This window comes from Puntigrus tetrazona, chromosome 13 (assembly GCF_018831695.1).
Source record: "Puntigrus tetrazona isolate hp1 chromosome 13, ASM1883169v1, whole genome shotgun sequence".
NCBI lineage: Eukaryota > Metazoa > Chordata > Actinopteri > Cypriniformes > Cyprinidae > Puntigrus > Puntigrus tetrazona.
The window spans coordinates 24,568,228-24,587,482 of record NC_056711.1 but is presented as its reverse complement, the minus strand read 5'-3'; the positions used below and the strand labels follow the sequence as shown (position 1 = coordinate 24,587,482).

Genomic DNA, 19,255 nt, shown 5'->3' with positions numbered 1-19,255 from the left:
TTTCTCATCAAAGACTCCAACTGTCTCTCATGCTCTTATCTTTCTCTCCCCTCAGGCTTGGGGAGAACTGTGAGCAACCGATTCGGGCCCTAATGCCAACCAATCAGCAATCTCCTGCTTCTTTCCACATGAAGAAAGAAAAAAGCCACCATACATCGTCTCAAATTAATTTCCCATTCTCTTCACTTTGTGTGTGTAACCGACTGCATGCTTTTATTAAATTATTAACATCGAAAATCACAATGTGCATATGATGGTTGGAGCGGGGCTGATATGGAGAGGTGCTATTTATGCACCATTACGGCATTCATTAATATTTCGAATTTAACAATATTTATATATTTTTTATATTTTCAAGTTCATTTTTATTATGGTAAAATGGAGGCAAGGTCAGGCTTCTCTGTGCACTTCCCGCAGGCGCTCTTGCTTCCAAAAAATGACTGTTTGCAGAAAAACAAATCCTCATTCACATACATAAGCAATCCAATTCCAATAAGTGACATCTTCAGATATGCGAAAAGCCTCCAAAATCCTGCAAAAAGCCAATGTGCGGCTCTTTCAGACACATCATCCACACAAAGAATCTAAAAGACACAACAAACAAGAATCAAGGCATAATGCTGCCTTCCTCCCTCATCAGACACCCACCGCCGCTCGATTCATCTGGAGAATAAGAGCAGAGATTGACAGCATGCTGTTGAGACTGAATGCTTTGTAAAGCCCTGAGCATTCGCTTACTATTCTCAACTGATCTATCTTTAGCTCCTCTTCATCCTTTATTAGCATCCCATGAGAATGCTGAACGCGTGTACAAATGTACATTGTGTAGGAAGGGCTGATTTTCCCTTGGCCAGAGGAGAGTAGGAGGGCATCAATTATTCGAGAAGTCCAAGTCAGTCCAGTGGCTCTACACACCTCTCAATAAAACATTGATTCAAGTGGGGGGAAAAAGCTTTTTGTCAAGTGACTTTTCTGGCTTCAGCACAGGTTCAGGTTTCCAAGATCAAAAAGAAACTCCTGCTGAAAAGCCATTCTGAGAGGGACGGTCAAAACACATGAGAAAGAAGGATGGGAACGAACCTCAGTCGGATGCCGTAGAATTTACGAAGACTAATGCTCTTTTGTAATATTTATTTAACTCACAACTTTCAAAACTGTTTTATGGGTTTTTTGTTCTACTGAAAATCCTTTTGGAAGCATGTTTCGTCAGCTGAACAATCAGTACGATGATCCATTGAACGCACTGTACTTCTGTCTCTCGCAGCCTCGTTTTCATTCCTGTCGAAAATTAAATATAACACTACCCTGACGAAGGTCTACAGAGGGAGAAAAGGTGAAAGTAAAGACAGTGTGGGGTTACTGAGAGTGGATCCCAGAGGTGAAGGCGAGCTTCAACAAAGACAAATTGCTATTCATGCTGGGATCCTCCAGCGTCCTGATTGGCTGTAAGAGCGCAAATCAGTGGTTATCTACGTTTAGTAGCCCAATGCTCATCTACACAGAATCTAGGTCACCTACTGCCCTTCACCAAATATAAATGTAGGCTGAATATTATATTAATCTGTGTAAATAATAATTATTACAGTATTTAAAAAAAAAATTAAAAAATGCCGCTAATGGATAAACGTCCAGTATCAAAGCGCAAGATCATTTCATCTATATGTTTAAAAAAATGAATTAAAAATTAACTGCTGAATTTAGGCATATAAAAAAATTTATATATTCATTATGCGATCTGCTGAAGACTACATTAAAGTGTTATTAAATTATTAATGCGTATAAATTAACTTTAAGTGGGCATTAGATGATGGCAAAAGTCATTTATATAAAGATAAAAATAAAGAAAATGCAGATGTGCAATTAAATGTACAACATCAGCCAACAAAAACCAATCTTGAAGATACTTTGTGCATTTGCCAAACTGACTCCACTTATCATGATTCTGTTTTTACCCCTTTTCTCTTGACATTATTAAACATATCTCCTCTTCACTCTCCTCAGTAAAGGGCCGTAATAAATGCTAATATCCCTCATTATTCATGCTGCATCCTTTGGCCAGGGAGACCCTGCAAATCAATTCTGTCAGCCGCAACTAGACAGGCAAAATGTAATCATGTTGTTTGCGGAGGAAATTAAAACAATTGGGTTTGACCTTTTCTTTGTCTCTCTTAGTCAGTTGATTTCAGACTGAATGAGGGCAGGCAGGAACAGACACATGTTTTGTGACCTAAGGAAAATAATGCTTCTTGTTTAACTCGTACCTCAGATCCCATACAAATGAGGCGCACTGGTATACGCAAGTCTGCTTATTTTTAACCACCACATGCCATGACAAATGTTTTGCGCATTGCTGACATAGCAGTGACATTGTCTTCATGACTGAAGGTATGATATACTGAATGATATTGTGGTAAAATAAATAAGAATATATAAAACAAATATATTGGGTCACGTCCTTCTAATGAACAGGCTTGACTACTAATATCAATAAGTACAAATTTATGTGATGGCAAAGCTGAATTTTCAGCAGCTATTACTCCAGTCTTCATGCCACATGATACTTCAGAAATTTCAACACGCTGATTTGGTGCTCAGGAATACCTTATTATTATCATCATCAAGGTTCTTCTTATTTTCACCAAAAAAAAAAAGCAAAAAAAAAAGCACCATTTAGTAAGCATTTTTAAGCATTTTGAATCATGGGGACATAGGCAGTGTACTCATATACCACCTCCACATCGTACCCATATCACTATACAAATTTGTGTCCTTGTAAAAACACACACACACTTGCAACTGGCTATTGGATGTTTGCATTAGTGGACTCGTACCTGGTTTGTGTTGGTGTTTGAGGGCAGAGGGTTGGATACCATTGGTCCAAAGATGTCTAAGTCGTCACTGATTGGAGCTGCACTGCTTGTTCCCGCCCCGCTGCTGGCAGAGCTGGCTGTGGGTGCATCTGAGCAAGAGAGAAACACATTTCAAACTGTTTAGAGTCACACTACAAAGCTACATATATATTTTCCTTAAATAACAAAACACTGTTTTTGAAGACCACTGCAAAAGGACACTTTAAGAAAAAAATAATAATTTGATCGATTGTAAAACAAGACACCCCTAGCAGAATCGCTGCCTTTAAATCAGCAAAATTAACTTGAAGATTTCAGCCTATTTTGCTTTCATAACCAAGTCTTTTTTTTTTTATTGTGGATGTTTTGTATTCAACTTTATTTAATATCATTCCTATTTCTTTAAACCACACTATCAACTGTCTGTAAATTGCCATTACGACACATATATTTAACCTCAGTTTTCTCATGCACTAAAACAAAAAGTCTCCACTTCAGTAGTATTTACAGCATCTATTATCTGAATGATACAGAGGGTTCTGCAGTCTGTACATTTACAAAAATTCATCTATATGTAATTAGATAACGCGTCTTTGCATATTTAAATAAAAACATTTCAGAAAGCTTTAATTGTTTTAATGTACTGTGAATACTCAACTGGTGAAGTACGGTGATATGTATTAGTAAAAAAAAATGCTGCCATTTTGACCTACACTGTCTAACCTTAAATTATAAATTGCTACATATACTGTTTAAAATAAAGAAATCTATCTACGGCTGTCAAACTAAATGCCCATAGTTTATTTGATTACTCTGCTAGGACACCTATTTCACAGATCAGCAGGTTTGACGCCAAAAACGGCTAAGAAATGAAAGTTTTATTTGTTTGCGGCGCCCGAACACTTTTCAGGGCCACTGAATTTATTTATTCTTAGCCAGTGAAGTCAGATGTCGGAGACTCGGCGGCTGTGCAGACTCTTTACATAACAATTCAGATGCATCTGTGACTCACTGACTCAGCAGTGACGACCAACGCCAGGCTAAACCTGCTCGCATGAGTCTTTGTCTAAAGAAGTGTTCATCTGGCAGCAGCCCACACCGCCTGCTCAGCTTGCTTTTCCCGTTCCTGCTACCTATCGACTCTATCCAAGAGAGCAGGAAATCTAATCACACTCCGCACACGCCTCCGCCAACGCTGGAGAAAAAGCACCCGCTCGCCTCCGACGCCGGCCTGCCGCTCAGGCGAACTCTCTCATTCCATTAAAGTCAAAGACTCCATCAGAGCCCTGCCTGTGTTCACACGTTACAGTGCGCGGAGTCAGGAGCCGCTGCCATCTCTTTATGACTGATAAAATCCGGGAAAATAAAAGAGCTCAAAGTAATAAAACTGGAGCGAATAGCTACGGGAGTGGGGAAGAGGAGAGATGCGACGCTTGATGAGCTGGGGGTGTGACTGGAAGGAGAATAGGAAGAGGAAATTAGAGAACCCACGTATAGCGTGATGTGGAAAGCACTGCACTCCATCTCAAAAGCTTTTATGGGTGCACAAACATCTGATATGCTTTAAGAGCGCCTTCACGTGCCGTCGAAATCAGCGGCTTTCATTTGGTGAAGGGTTTTGGGTCTATTTTGATAGGTTCGCGAATTGTAAAGAAAAATGAAACTAAATGCACGAATAAAAAAGAATGCAGATATGAAAAGACTGAGAGTCTAATCGAACTATTATAACAGTATTTTTGCACAAATTCATATGCAACATGGTGGAATTAGGCAGATGTCAACACGGACAGGTTTAAAGTATAAAAGTTGCAATGCACTTATAGCGACGGATCTTTTCTTCAATATTGTAACATATTTGAGTGACTGATTATTCTAACTGATTATTGAAAAAAAGTAAGGTGGAGACTTGCTTCTATTTATCGATTGCTGTTGATTGGATCGAGGCAGACTTGAATGCGAGCTTGCAATCAATTTGAACAAGTGGCAGGATTTATGCAGATTGAATGATTGGACAAGTCTGACGTAAGTCACCAGAAAGAAGTCATCTGTTTCTCTTAAGGATCGAGATGACATTTTGATTACAAATTAGTATTACAAAGTGAATCATTCGCAATTAGATCAATGCACAGTGCATTTAGAACTTCGATTTCATTTTACGCTGCCTTCAAGCACATATAAGTGAATATTTTTTTGGTTATAAAAAAAAAAAACCCATACTGTGTTAGGTTGCCACGTGACCAATATAAAATCTGGGTGCTGAAACGAAACCAGATAAGAAGCATTGATCTGAATCCTTCCAGACATTCAGCACATCTGTTTAATCTTTCTCTTTTTCAAAACATCTGAAGAAAAACTGCAGATGAGCAAAACCATTATTATATTATATTGCATTAAATATGCAAATAAATGAGATCAGATGCACTGTCAACTGGATGGAGGCATTATTTATTTAGAATATAAATTTATTTAGAATATAAATATGCAATCATTAAAAAGTTATCTTTAAAAAGAAATCAGCTGTTAATACCAGATCTAAACAGTTCCGAAACAAATCTCATCAAGTGTAAACACAAGTGAACACACATTTAACAAAGAATGCAAACGTATTGATTTATTGTGATTCCCTTGATTAATCAAGCATATAACGCATGTAATTTGATAAATTTTTAATCAACAGCCACATCGACAGGAAGAGAGAAAAATGTTGGCCGTCTAGAGACTGCTGTTGGTATGGAAGGGTGAGAAGAGATGCTGGGGCCTTGAGCAAAAACACATCAATAAGACGCATGTCTCAATCTCAACACCATCATCTCCAGCCTCTCTTCATCAGCACTGACCCCTACTGCCCTCCAGCTCAAGACGTTCATCTAAACACTCTAAACTCCTTGCCCGGGACACACACATTTGCAGAAATTTATATATTCTCACCCACTCACTGTCTCTCTCACTCATCATAACGGACAACTCAGAACGAGATTGAGCGAGTGAGAAATATCGAATAAGAGAGAGAGATAGAGGGAGAGAGAGAGAGAGAGATAGAGGGAGAGAGAGAGAGATAAAAACAAGACAGAGCGACAAAGGAAAGCTCCAGGGCAGCAAATAGAAACTTTCATTTCCCAGAAAGTAATATAACATCAATTGTGTTTGGTCATCTCAAGGGCTCGAGTTGCCAGCCTGATCAATACCGCCAGGACTGAACTAGCAGTGTGCTTCCCTGAACCTTCATCTAGACAGTAATGGCAGTCAGTGTGTGCCACTATCTGAGCCTTAACAAAGACTTTAAAACATGTCACTCTGGTGTACAGCAACACAACGTCTTCAAACCGTTCTCCGACTACTTGCTGGACTAGTAAAAAATAAAAAAAACAAGATACTATTTTCTCTAGAAAAATGGGGGACTAGTTTGTTTTATTTAGATTACAAAACAAAGACATAATTTTAAACGCTAGAGAATTTAGGCATCACAGCATTTTAATATACAGCAAAATTGATAATCATTTTAAGGTTTGATATTATTACATATTGTGTTTTTAAATACCAATTTAGTGAGCACTGAAGGATAGGAATCAACATGAGCATGCACACACACTTTATTTATTTATTTATTTATTTATAGGTTTTATTTATTTATTTATTATGTTTGGCCTTCATTATTATAGGAAAATATAGAGCAGATATGAAGCAAAAAGTTTTGGGGGTTCAGGAAAGGTAGTCAATTTCAATAAACATTTCTATTATCTACCAACTGGTCACATACAGTACACTGCCATTAAAAAGATTGGGTTTTTAAGATTAATTGATTTTTTAAAAAAGTTTTATTCACAAAGGATGCATTTAACTAATCAAAAGTGAGTAATGGCTTTTTTTCCATCACAGGAATAATTTACTTTGTAAAATATATTAAGTTAGAAAATGATTTTACATTTAAACAATATTTCACAATATTACTGTTCAGAATGTTTTTTGATCAAATAAATGCAGACTTAAGCATAAGTGACTTTTTTCGAACACATAAAAACTCCCAAACTTTTACAACTAATAATATTGGGGGGGTTTTGTGCTATGAAATGACTAATCATGATTTTAAATGATAAAATTGTGGTTTATTTGTGTGTGTACTGTGTATATTTATTTTGTATATACAAAGCACCCATATAGCACATACTTATAGCACAAATATACACATGTATTTAAGTGTATATATTTATATTCATATAAGTTAATATAAGTTAAATCACATAAATATATTTAATATAATTTTTTTAAATATATAAATGCATGTATATATGTATGTATATATATATATGTATGTACATATATATGTATATGTATGTACATATATATATATATATATATATATATATGTATATATATATGTGTGTGTGTATATATATATATATATATATATATATATATATATATATATATATATATATATATATATATATATATATATATATATATATATATATATATATATATAAAATCAACATACACAGTACAAAAATATATTATGTAAACAAACTATTTTATGTGATTAATCACGATTAATATTTTGACAGCAATTTTTTTTTTTTTTTTTTACAGTTTTTTTACTATTTTTGCTGCAGCCTACTTCCCTCCAGTTACATAATTATCTATTAATAGAAAAACAAACCAAATATCATGTTGAATTCATCAACGGCTTCAGCTATCAAAGTCAATATCCCTGTACTGATTTGTTGCGTAAAATCCCATCTGATTAGTCAATTACACAAGTTAAATGCAAAATTTCTGCTTCTATTCCAATACCACCAATTAAATATTTTTTTGGTGTAAAATGGCCTTGAAGTCTTTGGGTTCCAGCCTATCTTAGACATATCAGATTCCCTGATCGGCAACGAGTCGAGCAATCAATTATTCATGTCTTACCAAGGCCTAACAGGTCGATGGCGGGCTCCGCGCTCTTCTTAGGACTGATTCTGGAATCTGTCTGGTTGTCCTCTCTTTTCTGGGATGAAGGGAGACAAAAACAGCAAGGAGAGAGCGTTAGTGAGAAGATCTCATTTGTGAACGCGAGCATCAGCGTAATAGGCCACCAGTTGTTCTGATTCGAACGCTGTTCAGTCTTCAGATGCTATGTATACACAGCTTCTGTGTTTTATCTTTGCTAGTCGGGCACTTTGACGGCTCTGAACATCCTGTGCTGCAAATTGTATGAATAGATAATGCCACGCGGTGCCGAAATAGCTCGCTCACTCTATTTGTTCACAGCCTGAGTGACGCCCGACTGCACCTCACAGGTGTTGACTGACCGTGCCACTTTGGAGATGCAGCTCAAAGGCGCTCTTGAGGCCTGTGATTTGTGACGGGCAGAAAGAAGCATCTCGGGCTGAGAAGACGAACCGTAATCCGGTCTGAACGGCCGATCGATGGGCTCTGGGTTAAAGCCTGGATCAAAGCCAGACGGAGGCCCTTTTAAAACCTCATTCTACACAAAAAACACATATACACAAACGCACAAGCAAACTCGAGAGGACAGCACCGGGTTGCGTTTTTCCCCCAAAAAGACTAGGAAGACAAAAGGTAACGAAAGGGCAGAACACAAACCCCGCCAGACTGCACTGTCGAATCTGAATAAAACCAGTGTCTGACATCTGCCTTATTAGCGCAATAAAAGGGAATGATAAATGCGAATTTGTCTGTATGTGTCACTTAACGTCATCATTGCGCAATTGTTCTTGGCAAAAGATTGGATTTGAGCGATTGAAAAACGGGACAGAACTGACACAAGCACTCTAATGAGCATCTGCAGGCAGGGTTTGTGGTGAAGTGTCAAGCCAGGTGCATCGTGGGTAGAGGATTAAATGGGGAAAAAGAAATTTGCTGCTCTCCAGTGAGCTTGAGACTCGGGTCCATTCAACTGTGGGGTAAAAAAAAATAAATAGTTGCCTAATGAAAAACGCTTTTACTGATTCCAAAGCCATCAAATGCAGTTTCTGATGAGAAATTACATCGCTCGATCATAATTTTACAAGCTCACGAATTATGAAAGCTATCAGAAGGGTGTTTTATACGTCGCTGGGCCCTAAGCTCTTGAGAAAAGGTTGGAAATTGAATTAAAGTGAATTGAATCTTAATCTTTGAGCGATGAAAAGCTACTCCAGCCTTGCATGTCTGCTTTTGTGTACAAGGCCAAGTCTTTCATTTGTGACCTTTTTTAATGTGGTACACAAGCAGAGACACACACACAGACATGTACAGCTGTCCTTGGCCAAAAAAGTTTTTTTTTTTTTTTTTTTTTTTTTGCCTCTATGATTGAAATCCATAATCTTAAAATGGTTGGCTTTGGTTGAATTATGTATGAATTGAAGGCTTAGGTGCGCTACTATTTGTTGACTTTGACACGCACAGACTTTGAAGACGACTTCGAAGACGAAATCCTTCAAGAATGTATTTGTGCTTCAGATGATGGAAACACGACAGGCTGAGACAAACAAACAAAACATTCACAAGACAAATAAACTGAAATACAAAGGCTTACGGCACACACGTCGCACCTTGTGAAAACGGGGATCGTCGGCTTTGGGAAAATCAGGGGGCCACACAGCAAGGGTCCCGTTAGCCTCAAGGGACGAATTCAATTTTATTTAGTCTTTTATATTAATGAGGTGAGCAGACCAAAATGAGTTTATTTATTTAACCCCAAATTTAACCAAAAAAATACTACTAAACTAACATTTAAATACATAATAAAATGCAAATAAAAGCTAATATTAATAAACAACAAATACATTAAATATTACAATATCTAAATACTAATAAAGCTATAATAATACACCAAAAACAGTTACAGACTACAGTTTTCTGCTTTTTCTTCATGCTGTATTTTTATAACACATATCTGGTCTTTACTGCTATGCACCTCCAAGCCCTCTTTCAGCTCATCTCATCCTTTCCTCACTGCCTCCATCACTCTCGAAAGCTGTTCAGTGAACGGGTGTGAAATTGCTTGAACTGTGGCGTTCTGTCTCTGGGGCCTCTCCAATCAAGGTCATTTCTAATTCATGAATACTTCCCTTTGATGGAAGAATAATTCCATTTGGGTCACATTCCCTCACACTCAACACGACCGCGCCATGCAAACAGGATCAGAGGGAGATGCTCATGTGCGTTCAGGCGCTATGAACACGGACATTCGTTTTACACTTTATTCTGGACTGATGCAAAACTGAACACACTCAAAGCTTCACGCACTCCAGCTATGAATACCAGAGATGGAGATACGAGTCTGTCACCTGTTTTGTATTCATTAACGGGCTGTTTTTTTGTTTTGTTTTTTGAAGATGTTGAAAGACCAAGAAATGATCAATGCAGTTATTTAAAATGTGGAAGGGATTATCAAGGAGGCAAAAAAAGTTCCAAACCAATTGAGTTGAACACAACATACAGAAATATAGTGAAATGGAAGAAAAATAAATGTAGAAATAAAATAAATGCGCAAAATAATAAGCAGGGCAAAATAACATCAAGTAAAATAAAATTCAAATGCAGAAAGTGAAATTCAAAATGAAGTAAAAATTAAAAAAATACAACTTATTTAACTTATAAAATAAAATAAAAACAACCAAGAGATAGACTGGGTTAAAAAAAAAAAAAAAAAAAAAAAAAAAAAAAAAGTTTACCACAACCATTGTTTCCACCGTAAAACCAGTTACTGATACTGTACATTAAAACCGGCCACTTTGTATTAAGCACTAGGCTACTGAAACCACTTTAAAATTAATTCAATTGAAGTTATTCATTAATTGATTCATATTAATTTTACATATTTTTACAAGGTAACACTTGACATTAAGGTGTCATTTGTTAACATTACTTAAAGTATTAACTAAAATGAACATTAAAAAAATACTTTTATTACAGTATTTATTTATTTTGCTAATGTTCATAATACAATTATTCATTGGTGGTTCTCCCTTTAGCTCACAGTGCATTACCTAAAGTTAACAATTAACATTTTTAAGTTAGCATTAACTAAGATTAATAAATGCTTTAGACATATGGTTCATTGGTTCAAATTAATCAATGCTGTCAAGTAACGTTAACTAATGAACCATATTGTAAAGTGTTACCTTTAAACCAATTATAATTATTAATTATTAACAGACCTAGCTATTATAACCAACTATTAAAAGAAACAATGGTTTAAATGGTACAACATTGTAAGGGATCCAACAAAATGGACAAGACACAAAACGATACGGCACAACATACTGTAAACAAACAAAATACCTACATAGCGTTTTCTTGTCTGTGAAATAAAAAAAAAAATAAAAAACATTGATTAAACTCAAGAATACAAACGATTAGAAGATAAGATAACAAATGTGGAGAGAAGGGTATCTGGTATCTTGAGACAGAAAGGAAGAGATGTTCTGCACACTTTCTGCAGCACAGAAATAATAATAGTGGAAGGAAACACTCAGCCGAAAGTACAGTGTGTTCTGGAGCTTATGAGTGGGCACATGCCACTTCCTGTAGCACAGTTCCTTTACACACTAGCAGACCAGGACAAAGCCCTCACTCCACAGAGGCATTAATAATTAGTGAAACCATAATGTGGAAAAGAAAAACTACCGGAAGTGCACTGACCAGTTCCGACTGGCACACTCAATAACAAATAATGAGGCTACCTACTAATACAAATCTAATACAATCCAAACATGCTTACAATTAACAATTAACGCCAAACTTGCAATCTGACTGACTGAGCAGCATTACGGGCTTCAGCCGCCAAAAACTAAAGGTGGATGTAATAAATTAAACCCCTGTTACAGAACATGATAAGCAGTCAAACTCATTCAGTTTCCAGTAATTAAAGCAGCACAAACCCAAGCCAGCGGTTAATGGAAGCGTGGCAACATCTGCCAGCGGATGCACAGAATGAAGAGACTCAGGCCTATGCCATGGGGGAAGAAAACAAGACTCGGTTATCATTTAATATGCTTATCATTAATTATAGTTCATCATTGTGCTTATCAGGGATCTAAACTGGGGTGGCCTGAGGAGTCTTCGGCTCGTAATCAGCACAGGCACTTACATCACTGATTACTTTATTCAAATTCCACTTTAATCAGCTGTTAATCCACACACTCTCTCTGAGTCTGGACTTCCTGCGGCACAAGGGCAGCGCTGCAGCTCCAAACTCTGAGATACAGGACGAATGACAGACAGATGGTAAGGCCAAGACTGAACCTGGGGACATTTTTTTGCTTTTTCTGCGTAGATTTTTTCAGAACATGATTTCTCAGAACATGGTTGCATATTCTTATATTGAGCTGAGCAAAAGGTCAATTTTTGCACAAAAAACAATTAAAAAACAATCAATTAATGAAATGGTAAAATAAATTCATCAAATGAATAATTATAAACTTCTAAAATAAATTAGTTGTTTTTATAACCAAAGTATGTTTGCATGACATCTTTTCATTCGTTCATTGTGATTAACATACCATTTTTCAAAATTTTTTTTTTTTAATTATTACTGGCTGTTTAACACTAACTAAAAGACACACAGCATATTATGACCCATGTTGTTTTAATAAATTCTTTGTATTTTTCTAAAACTACTGTCAGCCTACTGCTAATATCAAATAGCTGTTATTCAAAAATTTGAAGTCAGTAATTTTTTTTATAATATAATATTTTAACAGATATTTTTAATTATTTGTATTAATTGTCTTATTTTAATATATTCTAAATTGCAATATTATTTCACAATATTCATGTTTTTACTGTATTTTTGATCAAACAGACACAACCTTGAAGAGCATGAGAGGCAATATTAAATACAGAAAATAAAAAGCTTACTGACCCCAAACCTTTCATAATATTTTTGTCACAGAACCTTTTTTGTCTTGACTTTACTAACCCTGACAAAGGTTAGTAAAGACACAATGAAAAGTCAACAATTATCAAATACATACATACAAAAAAAAAAAAAAAAAAAGGACATACCACTGCAAAACTGAAACACATTTTATACAACTACACAAACCAAAACATTTTTATCTGTAGTTTTGTTAAATAATTAACAAAATCAAAATATTGAATAAATGAATCCATAAGAGGCAGGGAATGTGTAAAATTTTGTGAATGACTAGCATTACAATTCAGCGTAAATCTGTGGGCCTGCTGATTGCCTGAAGCGATGGATAAGAGATGAAGGAAAAAAGATGAAGAAAACAGAGCTTGTTTATGTTCTGCAAGCCCATGCAATGTATTGCATATGTATGGATGTGCGAGCGTGCTTTTTCAAACATTTCACAGTAAACATGGCCACTGTAATCTGTATTATGTATGTGTTGGGTAGTGGGCATTTTTCAGTCGTAAGCCTTTGTTAGCATTAGAGGGGATGGACAGGCATGAAAATTCAACAGATCAACAATAGATGTACGGCTAGGGAGAGGGAACGATGGTGCGAGGGCTCACTTCTGTGAATGATGTACTGCAGGGGGTTCTGGGCCGAGCTTCTGGCCCGTCACAAACTGTCAACACACATCAGACTGAAGAGAATCAGCCGCGCTGATACTTCCACGCTTGCCTGTCTACATACACACACACACACACACACACACCGTGTTCCTCCCTAGACACTGTGCTTTTGTGAAAGCTACGGAAACCAACTTCGAGGGGTCATCCTCAGTTGCCAGACAGAAACATTTTTTTTTTTTTTTTTTATGGCGACTGCACTTAATTCTTTTGACAGTCGGGCAAAAGCGTAGCAGGAAGAGGAAGGTGGCGGCAAAAAAAAGTAATGGTGCACAAACATTCGGTGATTATGATGGAGAAAAGCAGTGGAACAAGATACGTTAAAAAGTGTGAAATTGCAGCAGATGTTGCATTAGCCATACGTTTTCTTCCATATAAAAACATTGACAAATAATTGCATCAGCTATTATGGCAATAATAAAAATAAGACATCTAGTCTATTGCATTTGCCTATTTTAGAAAGAAGAATACCGCAGTAAACGAAGCTAATAGGGACGTGAACCGAACAAAGCTGAAAATTGCTCAATAAAATAGCTGAGAGTAAGGATTTGAGGAGAGATACTGCATGAAATACTTCATTCGTGAGATGATGTTCAGTGAATGAAAATTTGCCATCTGGTACAATACATTAATTGGAAACTTCTCCATTAATTGTGCATAGTCCCTTTCCAAATACATTAATAAAAAGGAAAACAAAAAGTCAAGAACCTGCAACAAAGCACTTGGTACTTTTACAAGATATTTCAGCTTTACCGTTCTCTTGTGAAATTTATGCCATAAAAACTGACTTCTTAATGAGTTTAGAAGAGTCTTGTTTTCCAGTAAGAATTCTTGCAACAAGACAAACTTACTGGAGGTGCAACACTGCATAAGATTTAGTTTTCAGAGCATGGAAAAGGCGTATTACGTCTTTCCACTTGTTTTAACTTATTTCAAACAAGTAAAAAAAAAAATAAAAATTAAATGCACTCATATTACAGATATATTAGCTGTAAACAAATCTTGATTTTGTATGCAGTGTTGCTTCACAGGCAAATTCATCTCTTTTTTTTTTTTTTGGAGATTTTTAAATATTTAAACTTCAACCCATCACAGAGCTATTTTTGCTGTAAATTCCATACTGAAAATGTGTCACACGATTATCCAGAAATCATTCTATTATAGCGATTTTCTGTACAAGAAACATTGTCAATGCTGAAAGTGGTTAAGTTGCTTAATAGTTTTGAGCAAATCGTACTATTTTTCCTGGATCGATGAATAAAAAATTCAACAGGACGGGTCTTCATTTGAAATCTTTCGAGGCAATGTAAAATTTACTTTAATGTATTAATGCATTTCAATCTGTCACTAAACTTTTTGAACAGTAGAGAGTATGTGACAGCCAGGTTAAGTAGTTGGTTAAGTACCCACAGATGAAAGTGCAGGTTGTCGCACGCATAGGATACGTCTTGTCGTTTTTAATTATTGAAAATGTTCATATTGTTTACGTCAAGAACAAATGTGCGCATAAAAAAAACGGAATGTCATACGTCTATATCATTTTCGGGAAAATGAAAATAACAATGGAGCATGACGGAAAATTTACAACCCAGTCCGTCAAAGTGACGAATGATGATTATTTGCGGCGCATCCTCTGAATTGCAGGTGTGTGAGCGAGTGTGTGTGTTATCACTGCCCTCCTGCTGTGTGATCTCATTCTCTAAAGGTTGCTTGCACCCTCATCTTCCCAGAAAACCCCCCGTCCTCGCTCTCTCCCTCACCTTTTATCTTGACATCGCTCTGGCCTGTATATCAGCTAATGTGAATTCTGAGTGGATGGGCTGAGATGTTGAGGTTAATGATGATGCCCTCACTGCAGTATATATGAAGCTCAGTGAGGGCTGTCTGAACCCCCAGAGCCACTTCACTCGCACATCAAGCCTCAAGTCAATACGGTGGTTAGGCCTCAATCTCAGCACGAACACACACACACACACACACACACACACACACACACACACTCACTCACACACACAGGGTGGGAGTTACAGTCTCTCCACTCCAGGCTTCTAACCACACAGTCATTTTCACGCCTACTGGATCCTCACGCTTTCCAAATTGTTTTTGCAAAGGTCAAATGCAATGTTCAGCTTGCAGGGGCTGACGGTGTAAATGGGGGAAGATGAGGAAGGGGGAGGAGACGGGGAGAACAACCCTTCGGCCACAGATGAGAGAAGAAAGCTGAAGTGGTGCTCTGAAAACAGTTTTTCTTTCTCTTTTGTGTTTTTTTTTTCCTCCCTCCCCCTCCCACACGATGAAACAATGCCACATAGAATCAAAGCATTCATAACTTTTCGGCAAGTTCATTAATAATAAAAGAAATGTGAATCACCAGGCAGCAAATTGCAGTTTTACGGTCTCGTATACAACCTGGATCTATAGCCACGTCACGCACAGCTGCACAGAGAAGCCTCAAACTCGTAGAGGTGACCAAATAAACAGGGAGAAATGCACAAACTGAGTTTAATAGCAATTCTGAAGGTGAATTGTGGGCGATTTCTCTTTCACTAGAAGCACCGAATGGAACTGCAGAGAAACTGTCACTGTAAAAATATACATTTTCGAGTAAAGAATAATGACTTGTCCGATTTGAACTACTATACTGATTCTTAGAGGATTTTTAATTAGAATAACCATGGCAACTGATGCCGTGGATCACATGACAAAGCAAGTTTGACAAATGTAGAATGTCAAGATTTCTTTAATACTACACACTCATATTATATGACTACACACTCATATAATAACTACAATTTAATATTTACAAAAGTAGGTTGTCTTTAAATATAGTACCTACTCAGTATACAAATCAAAAACATACAAAACTTAAAGGAACACTCCCCTTTTTTTAGAAATAAGCTCATTCTCCAACTAAAAAGTTGAGTTTTACCATATTTTTCAGATCAGCTGAATAGATTCTGGGTAAAACTTTTTAACTAGGGAGTTGGAAGGGAGTTGGAAAATGAGCCTATTTCCAAAAAGCCACCACCAATGAATGACCAGCCCATGAGTTGATTCACAACAAATTACCCTTTTGAAATATACATTTTTTGTGAAAAAAAAAATAACCATTCAAAAAGTCAGTCAAAAATGAATGAGTTACTTCTATTTGAACGGTTGCTAAAACACACAGAAAAAACAAGTTATCTGTGCTTTCAGTGGTGAATCTGAATCAAATAAAACTGAACCTCAATCAAAACAAGATCTTGGGAATCAGAATTTAAAGGAAAATAAATGAGAAAAATGTCTAGATACCCAGCATTTGCTAGAAGTTAACATGTCAGAGAAGTCAATATATTAATGACATAGTCTCTCCACAGTGACCAAGGACAGGAGAGAGCATTTAATTAAAAAAAAAAAAAAAAACTCTTCACATATAATTTATGCAAAGCACTAGAGGTTCTTGGCACAAATTTCTTATCAGGCTGTGGGTCAAAGGGGAAGAGATGTCATTAGACATAGCTGGTGTTATGGGAGGTGACCCTATTCTAGGGTCTGCTGTGACGCAGACAGGCAGGCCACAGGCCCAAAGATCAATGCAAAACACGTTTGAGGACGCAGTCAGGCCGCCAAATGATGGCTTATTAAAAGAAAGAAATGATGGGAGATAGCAGTGGGAGGGGGTGAGAGAGACGGTGATACAATTAAAAGAAAAAAGGCTCTTAGAACTTCTCCGCTGGCTTTCAGAGGCACTTTCAGATGCATTTTTTTGATGCACTTTCTGTTGAGTCGCCTCCGACTCGTTCTCGAAAACTCATTTGCTCTCGCCACATCAAAGCAATCTGCTATTTGCGTACGAGGTGCCGTTAATAGATTTGAACGCAAGTTTTATTTTGTTCTTAATAAAACTACAACCAAACTCACTTTGCATAAAGTAATTGGATTTGCCATTTTCACAGGCCTCGGTTCCTGCCACTCAGAAGGGGGTCTCTTCTGACCAAATCCAGAATCGTAACAACATGCCTTTATGCGTGCGTTCAGACGAACTCAAATATGGCCGTGCAACATCCTAGTCAGGTTTCTGAAATCTTATCTTGCTCCCTTCGCCTCACACAAACAGACATATAAAGCCAACATCCACGTCACCCATCCGTCGGCAATAACCTTTTAATTAAGACTTTTCATAAATGCTTATCTTTATCATAAAGAACTCCACAGAGCTTGAGAAATCTTAGAGCTCATTTCCTCAACCGAACGACACAGATCTAATTATGATTCCCACATAGTGCCTTCATGCTTTCGTTACTCCGAAACCTCGCTAATATTACGCCTCCAGCGGCAGGTTTAGAAACGAGGCTACAAACCCGCCAGGACAAAATGTTCTTTACAACATCTTTGTGCTTCGGTTCTGCATCCAACACCTTTAATGAACAGGGTGACTGTGTAAGTGGACGCTAGTGGATTTCATGAGAGCTCTTGTATGCTTAAAGATGCAAATGAATGTAACACAAGCGCATCGTAAAGCAACACATTTCAGACAGAGTAAGCCGCGCGGGCTCCCTTGATCCCGATATATGCCGGGAAACGGTCTCGGCTAGTTTGTCGCTCTCCCGCTGCTCCAAATTCAGCCAATATTGATCAGGCTCCCTGCGGCACTGCTATCGATCGGCTGTTTGCAGGTGTGCGTGTGCATGCAATTGCGTGCGGTGTGAAACTAAACTGGGTCCCTGCAGGGTGACTGAGCGGATGGTGGGGGAGGGAGATATCTAGTTAAGGTGAGGAGTGTTGTTTGTCAGAGGACACTGCTCATTTAGGGCGCCCTTCACTCTCTCACTTTCATACACGTGGCTCTTGTCGCATTAGGGCTGCCAGCGGAGGGGGCTGGAGGCAGATGTGTTGTTGAAAGGTGGAGGCAGAGATGAAGCTGGTGCTGGGGGAAAGAAGAACCGATTTAACACTGTATTACAGGCTGTAATAAGCAGCGAGTAGATAATGGGGCCACTGCATTGTTCACAGTCTCCTGTGCATCAATGTGATAGTTAAAGGAACAGTTCACCCAAAACTAAAAATTCTATCATTTACTCACCCCTTAAGTAGTTCCAAACCTGAACACAAAGAAAGATATTTTGAATAAAGTTAGTAACCAGGCTGTTTTGGTCACCAGTGACTTTCAAAGTAGAAAGAAAAAAAACACTGTGGAAGTCAACGGGGATGCAAAACAAAAAAAAGCCTGGTTAGAAACTTTTTTTTCAAAATATCTTCTTCTCCGTTGGGCAAAACAAAAAAATTCATACAGGTTTGGAACTGGGTGAGTAAATGATGACAGAATTTTCATATTTGGGGAAACTTCTTTTAAAGGGATAGATCAACTAAAAATAAGAATACAGAATTTTTTTTTTTAATGCCAAAACTACATTGGACACATCTAACTGTAATTGCATGGACAAAAATAATGTAATAACTTCAGTAACAGGCGTTTGAACCCACTGTCCATTATAATGGACAGATATTTTTGAAAAAAAGCTTGCAATTGTACAACTGTTTTTTTTTTTACTTAAATTATTAAATGTAATCCTTTGCCAATATTTCATAGATTTTATATAACAAGCATATCACAAATGTGAATAATACCATTAATAATACCATAATACGCTGCCATGCTTCTCTTCAGTGTAGTGGATTTTTACAAATTACAACAGGCAAGGCTTACTGCCATTTGATTGGATGACAGACGTCCAATTACATGGACAGCAGGCTTTAAATTAGGTGAAATGCTCCAGAAACAAAAAAAAAAAACATGTGATCCAGGCTATGAAGGGGTTTTATTAACATATTGCTTTTTATTAGCACTTATAAAGTACATATTCTACTCGACCATAATCTGCATCCCGAAT

At 37.1% G+C, this 19,255-nt stretch overlaps 1 protein-coding gene across 7 annotated transcripts in view; it reads right to left on the bottom strand.

The window, feature by feature from the left end:
* smap1 (small ArfGAP 1) overlaps positions 1–19,255 on the bottom strand; it is an 86,455-nt gene that overhangs the window by 16,312 nt on the left and 50,888 nt on the right. For 5 of the 7 annotated variants that reach the window (XM_043254729.1, XM_043254731.1, XM_043254733.1 and 2 more), the window contains 3 exons: positions 7,761–7,839; positions 2,832–2,959; positions 2,602–2,628 (listed from right to left, as the gene is read on the bottom strand). In XM_043254729.1, coding sequence (XP_043110664.1) covers positions 2,602–2,628; positions 2,832–2,959; positions 7,761–7,839 — 234 coding nt within the window. The remainder of the gene's footprint in view (positions 1–2,601; positions 2,629–2,831; positions 2,960–7,760; positions 7,840–19,255) is intronic. The other 2 variants (XM_043254732.1, XM_043254735.1) reach the window with 1 other exon arrangement.